The 24977-nt window shown below is 39.6% G+C and overlaps 1 protein-coding gene across 6 annotated transcripts; it reads right to left on the reverse strand.

The window, feature by feature from the left end:
- Positions 1-833: 833 nt before the first annotated feature.
- Positions 834-23753, reverse strand: LOC108632971 (neuropeptide CCHamide-2 receptor-like). Of its 6 annotated transcripts, XM_026811003.1 has the most exons (9): positions 22040-23753; positions 21276-21956; positions 10923-11176; positions 8212-8457; positions 5886-6034; positions 5377-5576; positions 5079-5260; positions 3360-3574; positions 834-3214 (listed from the first exon to the last, which is right to left on the reverse strand). In XM_026811003.1, the coding sequence occupies exons 3-9, from the start codon at positions 11061-11063 to the stop codon at positions 2998-3000; spliced, it is 1350 nt and encodes a 449-aa protein (XP_026666804.1). In that variant the 5' UTR covers positions 11064-11176; positions 21276-21956; positions 22040-23753; the 3' UTR covers positions 834-2997. The 6 variants fall into 6 exon arrangements, with proteins under 6 accessions (XP_026666804.1, XP_026666807.1, XP_026666805.1 ...); XM_026811006.1 differs by lacking the exon at positions 10923-11176; XM_026811004.1 differs by lacking the exons at positions 21276-21956; positions 22040-23753 and having other exon boundaries at positions 834-2983; positions 3117-3214.
- Between the last annotated feature and the right edge of the window lie 1224 nt (positions 23754-24977).

Genomic DNA, 24977 nt, shown 5'->3' on the forward strand with positions numbered 1-24977 from the left:
AGCTTCTTCCTTCTTCCCGGATCCGATGCGTTTCACTCCCGACTTAATGGCCTTTTTGTCAATACGGTTCTTCTCTTCCTCCTTTATTACTCCAAAAAGATTTTGTTCCCGTTCCACAGCGGGGAAGGAGCGTTGACTAGCGTCGATCGGCATCGACTAGCCACGTTCAAATCGTGGCGACCCTTCGTCGAAGGAGAGACGGCTGCGAGGGTGACGGTTTGGCATGGCTTCACCCCCTCCAATCTTCCATTCGGAACCCCTGGAAATGTGCCCCTCGCACTGGGCCTCCCCTGCAGATGCACGGCATTATGCCAGGAACCCCTGTTTGCTCGACGCGTGCCCCGTGTCCCATAAAAACGGCTGCCACGCGCCCCCTTCCTTCGGACTTCGGCGGAATACGTTAACAGACTGGTAGTCGTCGGACGGTGGTTTGTCACTCCTTTTACAGAACGCTTGCGGAGATCGAGATGATAAATCTTTCTGGACAAGTTGTTATCGATTTCCAAGTGAAATGGGAACAAAATCGTACAATGGTGTAAACAACGGCTTTTTTTCAAAGAAAAATAGGTTAATCTATTGTCCGGATTGCTTTTTCGAGAACTATGAACACTCATATCGATCGTACTGCAATTTTGTTCTCATTTCGTACATTCTTCTTTAAAGATCGTCCTACTCAGAATTTTATACAACCAACATAAGAATACCCGGGGCAATCATTTAACAAAGAAGATTGGCTTTTATTGTTCGCAATTCTAGGGAAACTTTATTTTTTCCGGTAGGGCGGTCGAGGATGAAGAATGGCGTGCTGACTTAATGGAAATAACAAGCGCTGCTCAGGTCTGGCGAAATGAATTTTTATTCGAGTCACAGAAGAAATTTGGTGGGAAGAAAGGGCTGAGTCATAGTTGCATCGGTCCGGGTATTTAATATACATGTTTCGACGACACATCGATTCTCTTAGAAACGTCTCAGTCGCTGCGTGGCCTAATTACAGTTATAATAGAGGCATCGAGAAGGCGTTATCTGAACGACGCGACGCGACGCGGGTACCTATAACGCATTGATACGCGACGGCCAATGGACGTCCGATGCTAAATCCAGTTAACGAGGGTGCAACACGTCAAACAGAAATTCTCGATTAACAGGCGAAGGGAGCAAGGTCATCAGACAGAATACAATTAACACGGGAGGCTCCCTTCTCATTCGCTACTCTAATTAAATCTCACGTTGCAATTTAATAACGCTGGAAATCCTCTCTTCCCTTTTATTCTGTTTACCGCGATACAATCCATCGAACGGTTTCACGAGACAGACGTGTCGATTAGCGTAATAAAGGAAGGAGTTGGGCGGGGAAGCACGGTAGAAAAAAGGGGGAGTATCGCTGGCTAAGGATAGGTATCGACAGGCTGAAGAAAATTAATTCATTTCCAGTTCACGACTTAAGAATGGGATAATTGAAGATCGATAAAAGAGGTCGTGTTTCGCGTGAAACTGAAATGCACCTTACGGTTGACTGGCAATTTTAAAGCAATAGTGAATTTCGTAAAAATATATCACACAGATCACCGGTCGTAAAATGTGGTAGGAATGCGAGTTATTGCTCGGCTCGAAGCGCAGTTCTATTGTGCATGTTATGCGTTACCTAGTTCGATATACAGATGTATGGATACAAAAGAGATGTTGGTCAGCAAGATTCGCCATATGATCGGTTTCGTTTAAAGGACGGGTTCTTTCAAAGTATAATTGGATTCGTGGTATTGAAATATCATTCCTTTACCTTACATCACACTTAATAATATTAGCAATGTTGCAAATGTTTAAACTACGTTTCTAAGTTCAAAGCTCATTCGTGCATTCACTGGTGAAATTAAACATTTTAATTTGTTCACCTATTCTGCGCAATTCGTGAGTATTCGTACATATTATACACCAGGCATGTCCACGGGAGTGCTTCAGTATCCTTTTGCTCGATGACGATTGCTGTTGATATTATGTATGGTGAACCGGAACGCGCGCGTTGGTTTCTGAAGCCGCCTTGTAATTGCGATTTCGCCCGTGGCCCGTGGTAGTTCGACCTCGCGGTCGAATGCAAGGCCGTTCGCGAAGTGAACAAATGACACGCGTACATTCGTACTGAATGAGTTCATTCATAGTTTACGTCGAGATACAGTAGTCTCCGGATATGTATGGTCACCGATCGGGACCGGATTACAATCGCTCGTCATTCGAGCATACACCATGGGTAAAAGTAAATGATAGACTGTGTGAGCGAGACGATAATAAAGGAACAACGGCAGGTAGGTATATTAGTAATACTAGTGGCACTAGTGATAATGGTCGATGGCTAGAACTGCTCTTTCACAGTGATTCGTGATTGCTTCAGATTCTTTAAAAATCTGTCACTTGCGCGCCTCACATAGGCCATGCACATTTAAAATAGTAAATTATAAGAAAGTGAATAATTTTATCTTTCGAAATAAATAGTAAATTTTTAGAAATTATATCGGATATTTTAAAAATCAAAATTTATTTCCAATTGCTTTAACAGATATTAATAAGGCTATTATAGCAAATCCACTCACTGTACCAAATCGCGATCACGGTCGTGATTGACTATAATCGCGGGTCATGAACGTGATTTTTTTATCACCGTGAGAAATCACGGTTCGTGATTTTTAACAACATCTCCATGTACCAGTAAGCCACATAATGTCACAGTGCTCGTCTATTATCAACCACTAACACAACTTTACAACTCTCCGCTCCATGATCGGCTTATCACTCTATTCGGGAGCCAGCCTCAAAACAGCGATTTGGACATGCCTGTAATGCGCTATGCAATTTCTGTGGCATTCAGCGTAAATCTATCTTACTTCCAATGCTATTAAATGGTCCTCGGTTTTGAACTGTGTCTCTGGTATCGACAACGACGATTACGTCCATGCACTCGTTGACTTCTTTCTTCTACTTTCGATTATTTTACCTATAATTCGAATCTTAAGTCGGTCTTGCGATATCCTCGCTTCCCAGCTCGTAAAGAGCAGTCGAGTTCAATTCTTGGGTGTTCCTACGAAACGTGGAACCGAAACTGATTTCATAAAGTGCACCTGGCTCACCCACGTGTCGCCTTCGCGAGAAATTCACGCTACGATTGCCATTCCTCTCCGCCCTTCGTGCCCTCGTCGACAGGCAACAGCAAAGATATTCGTTGAATCTATAAGTAAAATCTTTATTATGCGGAATAGATGGAACGGTCCGAGCGCAAAGTGATTCTTCTACGGCGTGGGATATGATCTATTTTTAATCGAATATTTACAGAGAAAATGCTTCTTGAAACTCATTATCTTTCTTGTACTTGCCTTTTGCGAAATGTCCCGCTGACAAAGTAAAGAGCAATTGGATTGACGCAGCTGTTAACGAAACACAGGCAGAAACCAACAATCCTGAAGGCGTGCCAAAAGTCGTCATAGTCCGACTTTGAGGACGGGCAGAAGTGAAACCAGAGCATGAACACGTGATACGGTAGGAAGCAAATGAAGAAGATAATCACGAAAGCAATCACCATCTTCCCAACCTACCGATCACAAGGAACTATAGACAGACGGTTTAAACTGGGCGAATTGATTATCTATCAATATTAGTATAACTGAATACAAGATATGGACCACTCGAAGAGTCGAAAACATAATTAGACAGCATGTTTTCGTTTTCGCGTTTAAAATAGAAATTTGACATTTAACTTAGTTTTCGGGGAATACTATTTATAATTCAATGCCAATAAGATAAGTGCTGATGAAGAAAAACGTTATCGCGATAACCAGAGTATTTAAAAAGAAAGTTTAGGACAGAATGCAGATATTTTTACGGGTCACGAAAAATTAGAACGAGATAAGGAGTCGTTCGAGTAAATGGACCATTACGATTCGCGTGCAGTTCGCCCCCGTGTGAATTGGTCACAGATAGAGGTCGAATTGTATCTCGCCCAGGCGTTATTCTCAGCCGCTATCAGAAAACGATTTATCATTCGCGTTATTTATAGACTATGTAGTCGAGTACATTATTTTACTTATATATTTAAATCGCACTGAGTGATTGTAAGACGTTGACGGGATCGCAGATTATTCTGTGGATGTTAACCGATGCGACGAGTGATTCTCGTTATCGAAACGTATTGCGAAACGGTTGGGTGGATCCAACAAACGAGAACGCAGAAGAAGTAAGAGACGAGAACGCGAACAGTGAAACTTTCCTTGGTATCTTTCCTTGTCACGCTTCGATGCCACTTCTTTATCCAATGATTTGGAACGATTCGGAGCATTGAGTTGTCTGATCAGTTACTCGTGTATTAACGTTCCGATTTCAAAGTAAGTTTCACGAAAATGATATTATCTTTTGTCATAAAAAATAAAAGAAGCATAGTTCTACTGACGTGAAAGAAAGAAGATTTTCGAAATGAGAATTGTACAACTTGTTGGAAATTAATTTCCAGCTACATGAAACAACGTAAAAAGTTCTCTTTAAATTAGGTACGAACTTTCCGCGTAAGTGCTCTGCGAAGTGAAACGAAGTAAACGCAATAAAGCAGAAGGGTTGGCGTTGCTCGATAGCAGAAAGTTCTAGCGATCGGTGTATCGATGTAATTCAAGGCGATCGACCGTTGCTTTTCATTAGAAAACAATACGGCCAGTATAATAGGTAATAGGTTGCCCTCCGAGAGGTAGGTATACTGATTGAGAACGAGGACTCGCGGAAATGATGATTTATAATTACTCTTCTCTATTGGAAATTATAGAAGCAGTTCAACTTGACTCGATTCACGGGCGCTCGATCGGCCTATCAGTTTAACATGATATTGCATAACCCTTATTATAAATCATGCCAGGTTCACGTAAACAATTTACTTCGTAATTGTGTTTGCTGATGTTAATGACTCGAGTGACAAGCTAAAACGATAGCAATTATGTCTCGTGCATGTAAGTTTCGTAATGAACGCGTTGGAATAAATTTGTGCTGTCTTGACTGGTTCCGCATTGATTTTACCTACATATTTTAAATGAATAGTCGCTGACTTTTGATACCTTTTTACGTGCTCTGATTTGCTCTACGCGACTGCACACGGTAGACATCTCGCCGGGCATGTTTCTGGTAGACAGTTCAAGATGCCGTGCCATTCCCAAATAGAATCCACTTATTACACAGAACGGTATCGCGTAGTAAACCAGAAACTTGAACATCACCATTCCTCTTTGATAGCCTTCACCTGCGATTCATGATGAGAAATGCACAACTGAATGCTATACGATGCTTCGAGCGTTGTAAAAGTGTTGGCTCTCAACGGGGAACAGAACTTTGGGCAACCTAACGTTCCGTACTCACCGAACTCCTTAGGGAACGGACTACAAATCTCGATAGTTTGGTTATTTTGTAACGATATGCTTGGCACGTAAGAGAAAAGAGCAGCAGGCATCGCCAGAACAATCGCCAAGACCCAAATAAGGATGGCTATTAGTATTGTTAATGGTTTTGCGCTCAAACCGGCTACGTGGCGACGAATTGGGTTCACAATCGCACAATACCTACGATACATACAATAAGAGAGAATATTTTCTTTTCGTTCTGTCTAAAACTAATCAATTAAGAAATTTGTGTCACGGTGTCTTTTAACTGATTTTTCTGCTAATTCTGATTCGATTACTTTAGTTTATTGTGTATATAATGTCAAACAACATTTTCAATGAAGTGAAGATCCGGTGGCGATTTGATTGCCGAACAACCGGTCGATCAGTCCGTTAATGGGTCAGAAGTTTGTCAAAGTCTCGATAGTTATCCTATCCGTGGACATGGACAACAATTTCCTCCTACCGTAACTGGGTTTGACAACTTACCTCTCGGCCGATAGCGCGGTCAGAGTGAAAACTGAGACGCCGATCGAAATATCCTTGGCGCACTCCGATAATTTGCAAACTTCTAGGCCCCACGGCCACGATTCGATCGTGTACAATAACGACGTGAATGGCACACATGTTATGATCACCTGAAACACGAAAAAATTCACCTTGTAAATATTTTCTCATCCACAAACGTCCTGCTAAATTCATTCTGTAAAATTCATTAACAGCCTTTTTGCCATGCTACGAAATCTGAAATAAAATCTAATTGTTTCAATTTTATGGTGTGAAAGAGAGAATTTACTGTGTTAAAAAGCATAAATTCGACAATCTCGATAGACCGAATAAAAGAATAAAAATTTAACGTCGAATTTGTGTGCACCAGTGAACGAGAAAATTAATAAAATGTTCATAACAGTCATATTGTTCCTCGAATCAATTGGAATTAAGTGATTATAACTTGTCAACGGCGAAACGTGTTCATTGTGTACTATAAAAGTTTGGTCCTTCAATATTTCACATCAATACATTTACATATGTATACATATACCTTCAACGAATTTCAAATATCCTTTCTCGTGAAAATTGTTCGTTTTATGAGAAATTAAATTCCATTTTAAGAGTAAATTATCGTTTGACGTTATTCTTCTTTGTCAGAAGCTGTACGCGCTGATAGCTATTACCAAATATTAAGAAATTGTGGATATTTTAATATTTGCTTAACTCAATACGACCATCTGGGTTGACATAGTTCCTTTTGTTCGTAATGATAGCAGATATTATACGAACGACACTTATGTCTGGTCGTCACGCAGTTATGAATTACACGTCTCATCAGACTTATTGGTGTGAAATGCAATAGATTTCCGTACAACGCGATTAATACGTTACACGTTACATGAATTCGCGTTATAGGATGTCGTACGAGAATTTCTCTCGGATAATACGAACAATTTATATTAAATGTACGGATACACTAGCATTTGGGTGAGAGTTCATTTCTTCCTCTGTCCAGCACTTTACGGAATATTACCAAATATGTCGGTCGCCGATGGAAGTTGGAAATAACTTATGAAACAGGAGAAGATACATTTACACTATATATTGTTTTGCTGTCGGAGAACAGCAACGCAACTTGCCGACTAATGATCTCAGATGCGTTTAGACAAGCCACAGAAGCCACTTCCGCAAGAAATGTCGTAAGTTACTTGCTAGTGTATCCGCATCTTGACATTTATACTCATATCGTAATATTATACGAATGACCCGTATCGAAGAACAAAACAGTTATGAAACAGAATACGTTACGCTCAACTAAAGCAGATTTTATTTTTAAATGCAGGGAATTTTTGTATTCTATTATTCAACGCGCTGTACGAGGAACCACTTCATACGAAAACAGTAGTCGCTATACCTTAGGCACGTTATAGGAATTCGCGTTGGAGGAACCCGCGTTATACTACATAAGCATTTATGGGCGAATTCAATATCGTTTTCCAACAGGAGATTCGCCATAACGATAACGAAACTTTAACAACGATTATTTTCAAATGTACGACGTAGCATCGACGTGCGTCCTACTCGAAATCGATGATGTAAAAAGAGGTACAGAAAACCTTGGCACTAGACACGGCAGATTTATCCGTCAGATACGACAGTTTGCATAAATCCGATATGACCAGATACAAATGACACTCTGGCTCGAGCAACATTTTTCGATTTACAGGAAATCGATCTGGAAAGAAGCTTCCTCCGGGCGAAGATCCTATTCTATTTACATATACGACAGATATTCATAAATTCGTGTACATTCACAGTTTCATGCTCACCGATTTTCTATCTGTCACAAATACTATGCTAATGCTTGAAAGTCGATGACGTTAACATTTGCCGTTTACAATTAATCACTGTCAGTTATATAACTGCAATTGCCAAAGCATGAAGGAAAATTTCATTTCACTTTCCTTCAAACTTTATTTGCAAGGCCGATCAAACAATATACAGAGAATTTACTAATTAATAGAGTCTAGTGGATTATCGGTAACATGCATGGTATGTAAATAAATCACTATAATGAGGAATTGCGTACAGAGATTATCCACAATCTACATTAATTGCAGTCAGTAATACGTATAATTTAATGCAGTGCAGTGTACAGTATTTGCGTCATGCAGCTGCGAACGTTCTATGAATTTCATGTATACATCATAAGACATAATTTAAAATATTATTTCCACGTCTAATCACTTGTACATCTCCATATATCATGCGCATTTTCCTCTACTTGTTCAAACAGCAATAAAACAGCTTTCGTTCTTCTTACCAACAGGTCTCCTAGAGCAAGAGATAGCACGTAAGTGTTTGGTACATTTCTCATGCTGGCGTGACGCAACAAGGTCAGAACCAGAATGCCATTTCCGGTTACACCCACCACCAGAATTAATAAGAATACCACAGGTACTATATACGTTTCGGGTCGTTGGTCGTACGGGACGTAGTCGTCGTCCTCCTCTTCGCCGTTCTCTGCGACGCTGGGAAACGACAACGTCCCATTCAATATCGTCGCCATCTGTAAAACAATGTAATCCGGTTTCTCTGTCACGAATCATCATCATGATTTATTTTCTTTTCTGTATATTAAATTCGAGAGTAGTCTCTTTTATGCGAACGTTCTCCATGGAAATTATTCGATTCTTCAAAATTAAGCAAACAGACGAATTCTTCTGTTCTACAACTATAAATCACGGACAGTACTGGGACCTGTTTGTTAATTGTAGCATTGCATGCTCCCATTCCCGCTCTCGAATCGAATGGATAACAATTGCTCAGCGAGATATGGACGCGTAATTGGTTTTCACCAATCGACCGATGACAAACTGAAAAATTGAAAGGTGATATTCATAAATGTATCCTGTGTCGACGCGAAAATACTGGCGATCAATGAACTAGCACTCAGCAATATTGTTTCATCGTGAACAATGAAGAGTAACCTTCAACATATTTTCAATAAACGCGTTTTTCATTTATCGAGAGTGTTCTAGCGGGAAGTAGTGAATTCGTCGACCGAAAATAAAACAAAAGAATCAAGCGTGTCGGAACAGTTCCAGTCCGGACCAGATGAATTGGTTTTATTTTTCGGTATGCACACATTACCCGGCCGGAGTTATGAGCACTTTAAAACGATTTCGTTTAGGCACAGTGCGCAGAAAATGGTCTGTAATGTTCAGCATAGATACGCGCCCGACGTAACGGATGTTAACGCGTCAAGCGTTGACGTTTGGCAAACAAAAAGTGAAGGAAAGAGTTACACAGTTCCGTTTGACAGACGAAAATATTTCTCTATTCCTTTTTTTTGTCACGTAGGGGGAAAAAGAAGCAAGTGGAGTTGCCATTCTGTCATGTAGGAACGATTTTCCTACAGTCGCTTTATCCATTGACACTTGCCGAGAAATTACATCTTGTAAACTGTGTCTTGACGTTTTAATATCATTCCTTGACAGCGGCGCGCAAATCCAATGTATATTCTTTAAAATAGAGGGGCGTGAAAGGACAGATAAAATGGATCTCGTCCGAGCGACAGGCGATATTTCATCGAAATATCAGCTTCTTGTAAAAATTCCTCTCGCTAAGCAACCTATCTCATCTTGTAGCTCATCTTGGATAAGGTCGATTATTATTCAAAATGGTTCTGTCTTTCGTTACATTTTAATTACACTTTCACTTTCATTATTCAAACAAAATGAATCAATGATTCTGGCTGTAGAACGGTGCAGGGAAGTATTCAGAGACTGGCATAATGCATATATCTCGAAACACTCTTTCAAATAGAAATATCTCACGTATTTACACGTGGAATGGATCTTTGCAGCGTAATGTAAAGACGAATGTATAGAAGAATGGAATTATGAATCCATACTTCTATTATGTTTCACGGTTTTATCTCTTTGTGTAGTATTTTGGATCATTTGCTTAGAATAATGAAACAATTTGAAAGTAATCTGTTTCGAAACTCGTCTATTATTCAAAAAAGCTACGAGCAGCAAGATTAAAGGGTTAAATAATTAAGTTGGCAGGCTCCCGAGGAAACTGTGAAGACGCCTGAGGAAGCGGAAGAGCACACAGGCTCGAAATTCGAGCTAAGCTTTAATTCAGTCAGATTTGAATTAGGGAAAAGTTGACACAGTTTAAAGTTTCACAGCGGGAATAAGATAGAGAGGCGTGCGACGGCCGTGCGTCTTTCTCCGGAAATGAGAGTGAAAAACGAGGCAGACTGTAAACGATAATAGCGTCCAGCTCGTGCAATGCACGTGTGTAACGAATTTAAAAGATAAGACATGTACATATACATATGTATGTATGTACGTACAAGAACGCAGCGGGCCGGAGTGTAATCTGCGTCGATGTTAGTCGCGTTAGAATTACAAATTGCGTATCCTTGCAATCTAAAGGCTCATCGTCCTAAGAAAGAAGAGGAGGTGTTCTGCGGAACTGAGTTTGAGGAACAATTCGACCGTGAAATGAAATTCTCATTATCTACGGACGATGTAATCAAGGTATATCTTAAGTTTTTATTTAAATTTCTTTCATTTTCGTTATTTACGTTCGATACAGATGCATATTCGAAAATATTCTACAACCGAAAATGGTGAAAATTGTCGCCATACGATCGTTTTTCATTTCAAGTCGCCCCTTTTGTCCAGGGAAACTTGCGTATCGATATCTGGCTGCCCGATAGCGAATCGCGGCACAATAAAAATTAATCAGATTGCTCCAGGTGCTATGTATAACCCTTTTGCCATTTTACATCGAAACGAACAGTGATGGCCTGAAACTCCATCGTGAATGTACTCGCTTTTAGAATATCAAACTGTGCGATTCACGAAAAAACAATTCTATATTTTTTTAAGGTAATCGTTAATAATATACACTGTTTATAAATTTCGCAGAAATATTTTACTCTCGGAGTAATAACCAAATATTTTTCATTATTAATATTAGTACAAATACTCGATGACTTTTCTTATGCTACAGTACCTTCGAGAGATAAAATTCTGATGCTGTATTGGCCGAATTCCTTTGTTCCCTATTTGACTCTTCAAAGGAATTGCTTTTCTCGGTGGTTTTATATGTGGTATATCCGACGCCGGTGAACGTGTGTTTAAATTTCACGTGCATCTTTCAGTAAGGCATGCATCCTCGTTCTTCTTGAGACTTTACGGGGTCACCTAAGTAACGATTCTTTCGACTGCGAAGTTATTGTACCACTTCGCTACGAGTCAGACGTGACACTTTTCAACGGAACAAATGTTTCGTTGTTTACATAAATTTGAAGTCGAAAGAAGATCATCTTCGTTTAAAGAAAAATAGTTAAGATTGTATGAGCCGTAAGATCTTTGCCAAAAGTTTAAAACGTGTAATAAAAAACTGTATCCAATATGCAGTGTTTTATTAATGTAATACCTAGTAACGGCTAAAATTTCAGTGTTTTGTCATTGTTTTTATGTAAGCGTTCGTAGAACCTCAAATACTTTCGATGTTCCTTTATCTTACACATTTGCTGTGATATTATGTCTCAAGCATCTCAAGAGTGACTTTGACGCGGCTCTACAGTTTCGTGAGTTTCGATATACGTTTCAACCTGTTCCCAGTGGCCCCTTATCCTATGTCGTAAAGGTTTATGGCGCTCTAATACGACCCACCTTGTCTCATGAATCACCGTAGATTTATATCCGAAGTTCATGAATGAGTTCGAACAGGAGACGGTACACGAACAGAATAACATATGCGACGTCTCGCATTAAAAGTGACCAACTGTAGTTCTCGAACAGACGGTGAAACATGTACAAGCTCTACAGTTAGACAGAAATAAAGGATATGAAACTTCATAGATCTATGATCGTGGATCAAATGAAAGAAGTATCGCTTCGCATTATATCTCTTTCGAGGATTTCAAACGTTCAGAATATAGATTGCATCCTTTCAATAAAATTTTTCAATTTAACATTTCCAAACTCGTCAATGGAACGGGCGTCGATCAATTTATAGCAGTCAGTAGATGTGCTATCTATCCTCTTTCATATGCTTTCAGTGTCGAAGGAAATTAAGATCTCGGAATTTCACTGACTACAGAAATATCTGCATCATTTAGTCAAAGCACGTTTATTAAAATTATATAAAAAGACTCTACCCTCGCGATTAAAATGAATTCGCAGAAATATTAAGCGACGCGACGCCTGTTAATTAACCATATAAAATAAATTGTCCTGCTATCTAAACGAGGTGAACTCGTCCAAAAAGATTCTGGTAATGGACGCCATGTGATACATAGCGTAGCGAAGTACAATTAAATGCAATTTTTAACGACAATAATCCTGGCTTTGTTCGTTGAAAGGGATATTATGGCTGCGGTGCTCAGATTTGACATGATAAAAATGCGTCTGTCATTTACATGCTCGGCGGAGGTAAGCCACGCGCGCGGTAAGCGGATTGAAACCAACGGCCGGTGAAGTTTTGGTCGAAAAATGGGCGGCATGAGCACGGCGACGATGTTTCAACAAGCAATTTTAATACGTCGCGCATATTCATATGCATTCAAATACAATCGAACAACACGAACAAGGAGCAAGCAAATGCTCTTTTCGAATTTCCCAATGGTTTTCCTTATTTTCTCTGAGAACTGCTGACATTTAGTATTAGTCTGAAAATATAATCAATGAATATTCGATCCCTATAAATGAGAAAAACTATGAGGTTTCAAGTCGTAGACATGACAGAAAACCGAGGGGTCTCCTAAAAGTGGGACTACCGAAGAAGAACGATGAACAAACTTTTGATGGGCACGAATGACTGTTAAAAGTCAACTCTGACAAGAGATCTCACTTGGAATTCCTTTCACGTCCTTTTACCGGCTATATACACACAGCATACATAGGCAACATTCCTACTTCTAGGGCGAATTATGATTCTCTCTCCACGTGAAGGGTAAAACTAAACAGATTCGAGCTATAGCAGTTACGTAAGCAGTACAGTAGTTACAGAAGACTAGTATTTTAAATAAAATGCTACAATAAAATACGACATCAGATTAATACTTATGGACTTAATGAGTTCCATATGTGCTTTATGGTCTCTAAAATCGCCTAACATCACATCATCTGAGAAACGCAGTTATAAAATATTTTCGTCGCGCATGAATGTTGAATATTTTTATCTGAAAAGAACTCTCGATACACGTCGCTTACGATGAAACGTAGCGTGGCTTTTAAATTATTTCAGACGACTGACCAGGCGTCAGGAATATGTATAACACTGCGCTAGCTTCATAATTTTTTAAGTCACCCAGTTTGCCGCGTAACTTATGCGAATGTTCGTGGAAAGCTTAACGAAGCGTCCGCTGAAACAGCGTTTACGTGGTTTAAGGCTTAGCAAAATGAAACGGAAATACCATTTTCGCGATGTAGATAAGAACGGATAGAGAAACGCGCTATGCGTTTGAGAATACGTCAAGAAAAAATTTGTGATTAACAGACGCACTAGAATGATTTCTATCCCCTACGGCAGTTTGATTTCACTCTACTTTCAAATTCGCTTCCGGCATCCCGACTGTAACGTGGAGAAGCTAGTTAATGATAAACTTTGTTGGGTCTTTGATGATCTCAAGAATCCAACTTTTCCAATTGACGGGAAAATTTCGCATCGAACTTCCAACTACCATCAACTACTGTACTAATGAGAAGGGTTTTACAAATGATGGTAAGAAGCAGTTGGAACATTCATTTTAATAGATGAATCATTTATTAGATGCTAATTTGAAGCATTTCGTGTCGTAGATGGGACATCGGCAAGGAAAATAAGTCTTCAGGGTTTCTGAGATTTCAGAATTCGTAAGATTTAAATCGAACTTCAATCTTTCGGTAACCATTCCAGTAAAATGAAAATTGTTCAGGCGAGTGATCCGAGAATTTATCAATCACGATGCAAACGTATCCGGATCTAACACGGTTTACAAGACGAAGGAATCTGTACGAGATTCATTCCAGCGAAATCTCCCACTTTCCTATCAATTTCAACGTCCCAAACGTTCTAAATTCGCTTGGCTACGATCTCGCTACTTTACGTTCGTCTACTGCTTCTGGACTGATCCTGCCGTCAAGTGCCACGTACATTCGTCATCATACGTACAGCTTCGTTATAGAACATATTTCCAATGTGGATTTTTAACAATAAAAGTCTAATAGAGACAGGAAAATCTTTTCACGTACTTTCGATTTAATATGATTTACAGTCCCATTGGGTACCTCCAACTTCCATTCAACGAGGTAGCATTGCGCCCCTTGACGATCATATTCGCACGCTTAAATGAATAAAAGCAGCTCTAAGTATGAAGTGGTTGATTCTTTATAAGAAATGACTCGTCTCGCAGGAGCTATTTCTCCTAATCATTGCAAAGACGTTGATTTTTAACGCTATTTACCTGATATGAATTTCTCTCAGGTTGAAAATCACGGAGCATGATGCATTTTGAAACGTTTACGATACTCCTCGTAAAAGTAACGCCCGCCTATTTTGTCTCCCCACGTTCCTCTAACGTATCGCTTCTTCATCTCTACGACGTCATCTAGCATTTGAATGCTCAAGGACGTGCATCAAAAACAGGAAGAAACGAGGGAGTAGCGTCAGTTGCAGTGCATGTAAGAAATGAAGATCTCTTGGCGAGTAAATTCAGCCAGTAATTTTGTATCTCAGTGTTACGGAAGGTCTTAGAAAATTAGGAAAGTTACTAAAACAACGAATCATCAGCGCTGCTGTAGAAAAGTTATAAATCGCGTCGTCAATTCATCGTTTGTGAAGAGCAGACACGACAGCGTGGTCGAGGAATTGCGTTATACCGTTGCCAGTGTACGATAGAGGACCTTAATTTATCGGTCCAGTGTTCCCAGTAATTCTATTCGGGAACAAGCGTCCGGTAATTAAAAAGGACGATACACTAATGTATTTGAGATGCAATAAAAAAAAAAATTCGCTTAACACCACACCGGTGAGTGCAGCAGAATGAAAAGGGACCATGCATCGTGTATCTAGAATTGGGCCAACCAATGATTCCAGAATGTAAACTCAATTACATACAATCTATTCATCGCGCCTGTATTTTTCTTTCAACACCGCTTTGAACTTGCGTTTCAAGACAAAGGAGGATGATTATTACACAGACGAGCAAATGTCAATTGATTACGATGGCTGATTTCGTTATTAACAGTAATAATCGTCCTTTGTATGACAAACGTCCCATGGCAATACGCGTCACTTAGACACAACTGCTAATCTAGGACGATATTCCGTATATATACACAAGATGGACAATTATCACATTTCTGATGTGTCTCTATATCGATTGCGTCTCGAACACGCCAGACCGCAGGCAAACGTGTGCGAATTACATTTTTCGATCGATCCAAGAAGTTCGCTATTCGATGCAAGACACGTATTGCGAGAACCTTATCTGAGGGATTAAAACTTCGTTCATGTTCCCATGGACGCACCGATTTTCGCTAGACCTGCAAAATCTTTATTCAACGAATGTACGCCGATATTGCAAGCCCTGGGGATCCGGACTTTGTATCGTCGTCCACAGACAACGGACTGACCTTCTTTGCATACGCAGAGGTTCTTTCAATGAACTTGCTACACGCGATTCCCTGTGCCGCAGAACGGTCTGATGGAAAAATTGCACGGTCCCAGCTGGGGATCAAACGCAGTTGACACGAGATAAACAGTGCAAGGAGATAGAAATATATTACGAAGAAAAACATTGATTCTTTCGCTTGATGGAAACTTCATCGATTTTTCATCGCTTGAAAGGATTTCGTGTCGCAGTTAATTAAACCCGACTCGAAGGACGTTACGATCCACGAGCGTGAATTCTTCTCACGATTACTAAAAATCGAAGTAACTACGATTTCTCTTAATTCATTAAACACACTCCCCAGCGTGTACACAGAGAACGAGGAAGGAAAAAAGATGTATGAAAAAAGAAATGGTTTTATATCCGTAATTTTAATTCGATGCTCAGAACGGCGGAAACAAAAATAACGAAATGGAGAAGAAGCCGAAGTAGCGAGAGAGAACATGCCGAAGCATGAAAACAATCTAGTCGTCCAGACATTTAATTAATCGACCATTTCCTTTGAATCCATTACCTTCTTCGACGATATAACATTTAACGTTCGCGACAAATTACACCCCTGAATGAATTTTTCCGTCGATCTCAGGTTACCTCTTTGAAACGGAGGAAAAAAAGGTCGCAAAATTTACAACGGTTAAACAGGGAATCTTTAATCGTTTCCGAGAGATGATTATGAAACAACCGACGTTCTCTCTTTCTCGCGTTGCCATAGTATTTAATTAAAACGGATCGTTTTCATTGCCGAACAAGGAGTCTTGGGTCTGCAGTCGACATCGCTTTTAATTCGTTACCTTGGCAATCGGGAATTTCGTTACGTTTAATATGGGATTCAGCTTTCCGTAAGCTGAACATTCTTGTTTCCACCCTTGTAATTATCACCTACCTATCTATGTTGACCTACATATCTCTGGTCAACCGATTCGCGTCAACTGTGAAATCAAATTCTACTGAATAAACTGCGTGCCATGCATGGGAAATGTTTTACATTCCGTTTCATCCCGGAGACACTCGATTGCCATTAATATTGCACAAAGGATTTCAACGAAACATATCTCCTGCGTAAAACAGAATGTTTCAATCTGCTTAAGCAGATGCGAGAGTGTCCGAATAAACTCGTGGAGATTTCGCCTCATGAGGTCCAGACTGTTTCAATAGGACCACGGAGTTTGCAGATTAAAGCGATTCGGTGTGTGATTTTACAGAGATTCTCGCCAAGGAACTCAATTTGCCCGGCTTCCCTTATTCTGTCTCGCCGGGAACCGTGCCGCAGCGTTAGAAGATCGCGCACTGATCGTCACGTTATCGAAAGCCAATAAAAGGATAATATTAGTAGAACGACGAAAATCATAACAGAAAGTGCAGTTTCCTTCGTATCGTACATTCATGTTCATCATCGTTTCCGTGGTGTAGATCGATTCTTGTGGTTGCTCTTATAGTCAACGCTACTCCAGAAAATGAGTTTCCTCAAAAGCTCTTGTGACGAACACACGGAATAAAAATTTATCACCGGACGTTGTTCAAAAGAACGAAATTTGAAAGTTTTGCTAACACCGTCGAGAAATCAAATTCCAATTTATCTTCCACAAGTGTCACACTTTGACAACACTTCGTGTTACGAAAGTGGATACGACGTTGATCGTTTTACATTCGCTTAATCCTGAAATATCATGTTTGCCCTACTATTGCCAGTGACTTGTCAATTTAACTTGACTCACTTTTTCCATTATATAACAGGTTAACCCTTTTAATCTGATTTATTAGTCGAATTATTGTTACAATCCACGAGACATCTCGCCAGAATTGTTTCATACTTTATTCAGCATAGTTATCCCTCAATCCCGATTCCAATTTAATTTTATCTACCTCATGCGACGGTAATTAATTGTATTTGATTTTCAGTTGAAGACACTCCCGGTTGAACGCTCACTTAACGCGACCAATTCTCGTGGGCCACTTGTGCCAGACGTGACCGCTTGTTCATGTCTCCACCTTTTAGCTCCATAACGGAGCAAGCGTTGCTTCTTTCTGAAAAAGAACCTTGCGGCGTTAAGAATTCGATCGATACCGGTTTATACGCGGAATCTTTCTTATTCCCGTTTAAACATCTCCGAGCACGCTTTGACGGACATTCTTGAAATGCGTTTCAACCACCCACATTGTTGGTCAGTAACGCGAGACCCGTTCGATCTTACCCTTTACGATGAACGTGAGAAGATTAAACCACAAGAGCACTGGTTAATGTTTATATTCAATACGAGTATTTACTTTATGAAAGCAGTTTAACGTTACAACGATGCTTGTTAGTCCGAAGTAGCTTCTAATTTATGAGAAACAGTCGCTGAGATATAACGGTGGTCACATTTGCATACGGTACAAGATTTCTCATCGCAGCTCTCGGATCAAATAATTGAAGTTAATCTGGCTTATTTGTAATCTCCCTTCCGCTTTTGCTTCTCAGCGAAATCTACATTTTATTCCTTTCTACATAACGCAATTGTCTCGTACCGAGCAGCATCCCTGCTTTCATTGTAGTCTAATATCAATTGCGTGTGACTAACGGAGAAATTCTTCGCATTGCGGTGCAAGTAGCACGGCTTTGGTGCAGACGTGGTTTCTGATTCTTCAACGGAAGAAAAGAAGCGGCACGATTCATAAATGTAAGCTCTAGTTTCCTCAACGTTTTGTGCGTCGAACGTTTCCTCATGGAATAAATCTTTTTCGTCCGACTTATTCCCCGAGTTACCAAGTTAATGCATCTTTCAAACTCGTCCACTTTCCTTATACCGGTTCCTGTACGATGGTAATCCGTCACTTGGGAAATACTGATCCACCGTTCAACGGAAAGGGAACAAAAGCATACGGTCCACGGATTTTCCAGCGATCTACGGAAAGAACCAATCGTCCGCGGACGGTTCTTATCCACCCCAGTCGATGAACGTAATTAAAGGGAATTAATTATCTTCCTCGACTATTCGAAACGGTTGTTTGCCCTCGTCGTGTTAATTTCCTGATCTTGAGATTTAATCTATGCCATTTGGAAAGACATTACACCAGGCCGATGGATTGAGTAGACCCGCTTTTCACATTTTTTATTTTCATTCAAGAACGCTTTCCAATTTGACTGTAGTAATGCAATTTCGATTTCCGCGATTCTGATTCGATTTACATGCCGAATCCCACACAGTACTCAACAGTTTAAACAACAATTCACGATGACACGTGATCCCTGACGCCCACAGTATTTTTTTACGATAAACAAAGAGAATGATGAATATGCATGCTTGGTGATCAAATTATAAGTAATAGAAAAATATAATTTTCCTTGTTTCGACTTTACTCTCGAAAAGAATAATGCGTTATGACTTTTTCTTAGAAGTAGAAAAAACTCGGTTTTCTCCGTTTCGGAAAGTTGGACAATTTGAAATGTCGGGGCTGATCCTCTGTACATTCTTCTTAATACTAGATGTCTCATCTTAAGTTTCACCTGCAATTATTTCTGAAACTGCAGCTGGTTTGAGAAAATATTGCAAATAAAGCTTCACGACATCGTTTATATCCGACTGCAAAGCGACATCGTAGGAGGATGAACGACAGAATTATCATAGTTAAGGTTGTCGATAAGAAATGACAAAAATGATGAATTAAATATCTGCGTTCAGTGTTACTGGTACATCGAATTACGAAATATCGAAAATGCACGTATGCTTCGGTCGATAGCATTTCTAGAATGGCTCGTCTTAATTGGACAGAACGAAGCCTTTAACATCGTTCCGCTATATATATCGATTCGGCAACCTCGGTCGACTCGCTATACAAACTAGGAAATATATTATGCATTCCATGTGTTCAAAATATCTGGTTTCTGTGATGAAGTAATCGTACGTAATTGCATTTTGAGTAAATCCGATCATAAAATGTAACGTACAACTTTTTACCAATGTATTCCAGAGAGCTATATTTTATCACATATTTCACGAACTATTAAATGTATGAAATTTCATTTATAATGGTAAATTCTAACATTTCGATGATTTATTGCCATATGACATCGGTGAATTTAAAGAGCTGTAACTAAGTTAATAAACTTCAATGACGTATGATTATATTAATACGTGTTGCTTCGATAGCCGTCCTCCTTTGATTCTTTTACTCCCTAATTACTTTCGATTAATATTCTGCGTCAGAATTAATGAGTTCGGATTTTTATAGATTCATAAGAGATATAAGTCTGCCAAATTAAACTAAATATCAAAAGCAAAGTGGATGAAAAGCGAAACATATTTGAATTTCATTCTATGTTCTAAATATTTTAGTTTGTGTAAAAATCTATAGTCGAATAATGAGCTTCAGTCTTAGAAATTATTTCCAATCGAAGTGAAGCTAAATTAAGAGACAGCACGGCTGCTGTTTATTAAACAAAGTTCCCAATACGTGAGAATAATCATAAACTGTCGAATAGAACGAGACGTGGTATTAGCGAACGAGAAAGAAAGTTTTTGATTTAACGAAGTAACACGACTGTAAATTGGAGTCAACATTTTCTGTTTTCTCGTCGCCGCAGATTTTCTGCATATTTATCCCGCGAACTTAAAATTCTTTACCGAGAATCTCGCTCAAGCTCGCGCCAGAGCAGACAAGCAAAAACTTTTCTCCCGATCTACTTCCTATCTATACGCTCTCGTGTTCCTTTTTCTTCCCACAGCAGCCGCGTCGTTGGGAACGCGTTTTCCGTTCAATTATCGTAGGCAAGCTCGAGGCAAAGAAGAAATCGAAGAATTCCGTTCCATTTACTGATTTGCCCTTTTGGTACGATCGAAATTTCCAGTTCGGTTAGCATTATTTTCTATTTCGTTTCACGCGCGTACCATAAAATGCGAAGTTACTCGGTCGCAGTTGCAACAATTCGTAGAGTTCTTCGAGCATATGGAAATCTGAACTGAAACTAGTCACGCCGCAAATCGTATCATATTATACATTCACGAAATAGAACCAATTCGCATCACTTCCTGCCTGCAGTGTTCAAAGTTTACTAGTTCTTTGAAAATTTTATCTTTCATTGGCACGACACGTAAAGGTGAAGGGATGGATTCGTTGCATGCAGATCGTTGGAACACCTACGTCTATGCGGATCGCTATGTCGCTCATAAAACCCGTACCTTGTAAATGAACGACGTTGATATAAAGCAGCGTTAACGAAATCGTGATCACACGTTGTCGGATCCGAGGCATTAATGTTTAAAATTAGAAAACTACTTGTACGTGCGGCGATGTGTCTGCGAGATGCAACACGCTTGCTTCCTGAGCGAGATATGTTTGCCTATCAATTATTCGCCACTTCTCACACTGCTACGCGAGGATTTACCGTACTTTCCTTACCCGTCCCTTGAAATCCGCTTTCTTTTATTTCGCGCGATTTATAAAACATTGATAGGACTCAATTCGTTTGGAGCGAAATACTCGAGTGACGATCTCTAAGTAGAATCACTTTAAAGAATGCTAAGCGTGCCCAATTGAATACTACACTTCCGTAAGCCTCCAACAATTCTTGTTAAATTACATATTTATTATTGATGCTTGTAGAACTAATGTAATTTGTCCCACCCATAACTCTTGCTCTCATGTTGTAAAATTTTACCGAGCAGAGTAACTCGATGAATCCTGTTTATCGGTAACTCGATTTGCCAGAGACTTCGTAAATGATTTACCTTTCACGAGGCCTTCCCCTTGCCTTCGTGGCGGGCCACAAAGTTCCGTCTCCTCGTCCTGTCTGGCTAATTCGTCGCGTTCACACGTGCCTAATTTCTGGTCTCAACGATGCTCCGTACTCTGGCCTGGCGAATTATACAGTACAGATTCCTGCGTCATTCGTTCGTTATTTTTACATTCGTACACGTTACTTCGATTCCTTGACAAGTCGCCGGAATAATTCTAAGAATGAATGAACCACTCAAAAGGGAAACTAATCAGGTGACGGAAAAGTTTGAGTATTCTTTTTAATTCACGAGTTGGCCGATGCACAAAGTTTGTCAGGAAAAACATATTGAAACTGCGTATCGAAATATACTCCTAGACATCGTTCTCCCGATATTTTCAACTGGTATCACGATTATTTGCGTGTTTTTTGCCTTCTTTCTTTAATTTAATTTTTCACGGTATGGAGGATGAAGAGGTTGTTATTGGGAAGCCGAAGTGCACTGATGAATAAGCTCATCTCGATAGGAACGGGACGTCAATTCGGCGAAATCGACAGCGCGCCGTAAACTGAAGCGAAACTTGGACCCGTGGAGGATCCACGCTCCCTTGACGCAGTCGCAAAACACGATGCAACGATTTGTGTCTTCTTTCCCCGTTATCCACGCCTAACACCCTCCTCCGAGGATTCTTCCCTTTAAATCGGACCTTATTCAATATTATAGACAGTTTCCTCTTAAAAAATTAATCTAACTGACTTTGTCCAATTTGTACTTACCTATTTCTCAGTATCATTTTAATCCGTTTCGCTAATCAACGAGACTTTACTTAAATGATATTACGAACTTTGAAGGCAGCAATCGCGTTACATGGAAATTGATTATAACTGAGTTACCTATTTGCACAATCAATAATCACTTTATTGCCATTGTCGCGTACTTAATATTATTTATGAATTAATGTGTTCAACTAAAATCACACGTCAAATAGTAGGAGAAATATTTATGATTGTTAGATCTTAAAGAAAGGATTGTATGACAGGAAGATGAAAGTTATCCGATTCATATTAAATCAATACTAGTGAGGTCCCGATGCAACAGTTGCCAGACAAGAGTTATTTGTTTTACATTTCGAGTGCAACGCGTTCTTCCAGCACCAATGACCACGGACAGATTAGTATCGGTAGGAATTTCTAGAAACGTTTTCAACGCGAGACTATACGCGGGATCAGGATGCGTGTTCGCTGTTACGTTTGCGAATCCACTTGGAATTCAATTAGAATTCCCACGGTAAGTGACACGCCGCGCGGCGCACGCAGCCACAGAAATTCACGTTTCTCGGCACTCGCATCAGAACCCAGACGTACTCGATGACGAAAAAAGATCTTGCTAATTTTTTACTTTCAGTCATCCAGTCGGTTTAGTTACATCCGCCATGCCTTTGTAGACGTTCCGTTGCTGCGTGTCACGTAATTTCAATACCGTCGAAACATGCATACGACCGCCGTTCCTGTTAATTGGGAAATTAATGGATCACGGTGCAAATTACTGTAAAAATTTATCCGCTAAATCAAACGCAATTCGGGCTCAACGCGATCGGATGCGAGTCGAGTAAATTTTCAACGCGTATAGGTACACGTTCTTGTAAGTGTTCGACGAGATTTTCATCGTTAAATTTGCAATATTGCAATTGAAAATATGATTCCGTCAAATTATCAGTACCGATGGAAGCTCGTTTAACCATTCAATTACGTAAAACTGTGAAAATCATACTGATTATTGGAATTTAACGTGGAAATAAAATATCTTCAAGCAACAATTTCCTCGGGTAAGTAGACATATTTTTTAACATGATATTTAAGTAATCTGAATTGATTAGTCTAGTGTGTATCGATTAACTGAATATTTCTTTGAATACTGAAATTAAAATTTTTAATTAAATTGCTTTATATGCGATAGCTGAGAATCCCATCTTATCTATGTGTTCCAAAATTCTGCCATTCTATTAGGAACTGGTGATCGACATTGTTTGAGTCAAACAAATAACACGAACTCCTCGTAATCACTGTCATCTTCATAACCCACATTCCTCAACTGCAGAACGACAGGGTTATCCAGATTCATCGTTTATTTGCCTATCTATCTCGTCTCTGTTGATCGAGAAGGCAAATTGAAGTAGCCCAATTCGGTCAAGGGATTCGCTGACATTTGTAACAAGCCTGTTATTGTAATAAAATTGCTGTTCCTCACATCAGCGAAAACGCGAAAGAAAAACGAGCTAAGTAATTGACAGTGATCACGTGGGAAGAAGAGTGACAACCGTTCCCAATGAAAAGTTTAATGAATTTTTCGCATAAATATAAACAAGGATAAGAAAAGGACATTATTTCGAGTTTTATCTTTTCAACTTTTTAGTGCAACCGTTCGAAGTTCGTTACGATTAATTTACACAAGGACGCGACGCGACGCGACGCGACGTGGAGTTAGTCAAACTTCTACCTCGCTACTGTTTCAAATCCGTAACTTCTATTACGATAAGTGGTCTTATCGCTTTCAACGCGACTGTAGCTTCCACGTGCCCCATCCTCAGCGGAAGTCGAAGGCGTCATTGGAAGGAAACTGAAGATTAGATTGCAATGCATCCGCATGATTAGCGAACTCACGACACACGAAATTAAAATATTCCAATGTCGCTTGCTTCGTCAATCGATGTTAATACGACCTATTTCATAAATACCACACGCGGAAAAGCGGAGCCAGAAATATGGAAATTAATGGAAATTGAAATAAAGCTCGATGGTGAGTTTATCAAAGGAATCAAAAATCTGACAGGCGGCTTTGATTTCAATAATATTCAGAATTGTTATAAATCAATTGACAAACGCGTTTATAAATTTTATTAATTTATGCAGCTTAAACAAGTAACAAAATGTTACATCATGTCTGTAATAGTTTAGTTTGCAAAAATGTCACACTTCGTGTTAATGAGTATTCTGTGTCATGTTTCTATATTTTTACGTAGCGCTCAACAAACCAGAAACTGAAACAGATTATTTCTCGTCACGTTCGACAATTTTGTGATAGTACGAAAGACATTCCAGAAAGAACGCGTGCGACGAAATGCGCGGGGATCCATGTAAAAGTTTGGAATAAAATCGACGTGGTGTCTGTCCGATGCGACACCGGTTTAAACGCTACAATCGATGCAATCAAGCGGGTTTAAGTTGACCAGTATGACGCTTGAATACTAAGCGACCCGCATCATCCCTCGATAAGAGGATATCCGTTAAATTGCAAACGTGCTTGATCTTCACCAACTGAATCAAAGGAAAGAAATTGATTTTTACCTATAACATCGACCATCTCCTTTTTTTGCAAAATTTCTACCAATTTTACCAATGAACTTGTTCTGAATGTTCGCTGACAATTTAAATTTATTGGTTCATTTCGTCGTTATTGACTAACATGGTTACATGGGAATTAACGGTACGCTATTTCATTGTTAGTAGAAATTCTACATTGCCGTTATTAATCCGGATAAATATTGAATGACAGCGTTATAATTGGACAAACTACTATACGATCGAGTTTAAGCTGATTCTCAATAGATTATCATAGCAAATATCAATTGAATTAAAATTGATAAAATAAGTTAGCGGGGATTAAATTATTCTTCTCCATCTAATACTGATCTGGCCTAGATTAATTGCCGGTATT

Source organism: Ceratina calcarata, unplaced genomic scaffold (assembly GCF_001652005.2).
Source record: "Ceratina calcarata isolate Rehan_Ccalc_2016 unplaced genomic scaffold, ASM165200v1 scaffold180.2, whole genome shotgun sequence".
Taxonomy (NCBI): Eukaryota; Metazoa; Arthropoda; class Insecta; order Hymenoptera; family Apidae; genus Ceratina; species Ceratina calcarata.

Coding starts and splice junctions, on each gene's coding strand:
- LOC108632971 (XM_026811003.1), bottom strand. CDS start 11,063: ATGCACGTGAAATTTAAACACACGTTCACCGGCGTCGGATATACCACA. Junction 3,575..5,078: donor AAATCAGAGCACGTAAAAAG/GTATCAAAAGTC, acceptor TGTGATCGGTAG/GTTGGGAAGATGGTGATTGC. Junction 3,215..3,359: donor AGCGGGACATTTCGCAAAAG/GCAAGTACAAGA, acceptor TTTTACTTATAG/ATTCAACGAATATCTTTGCT.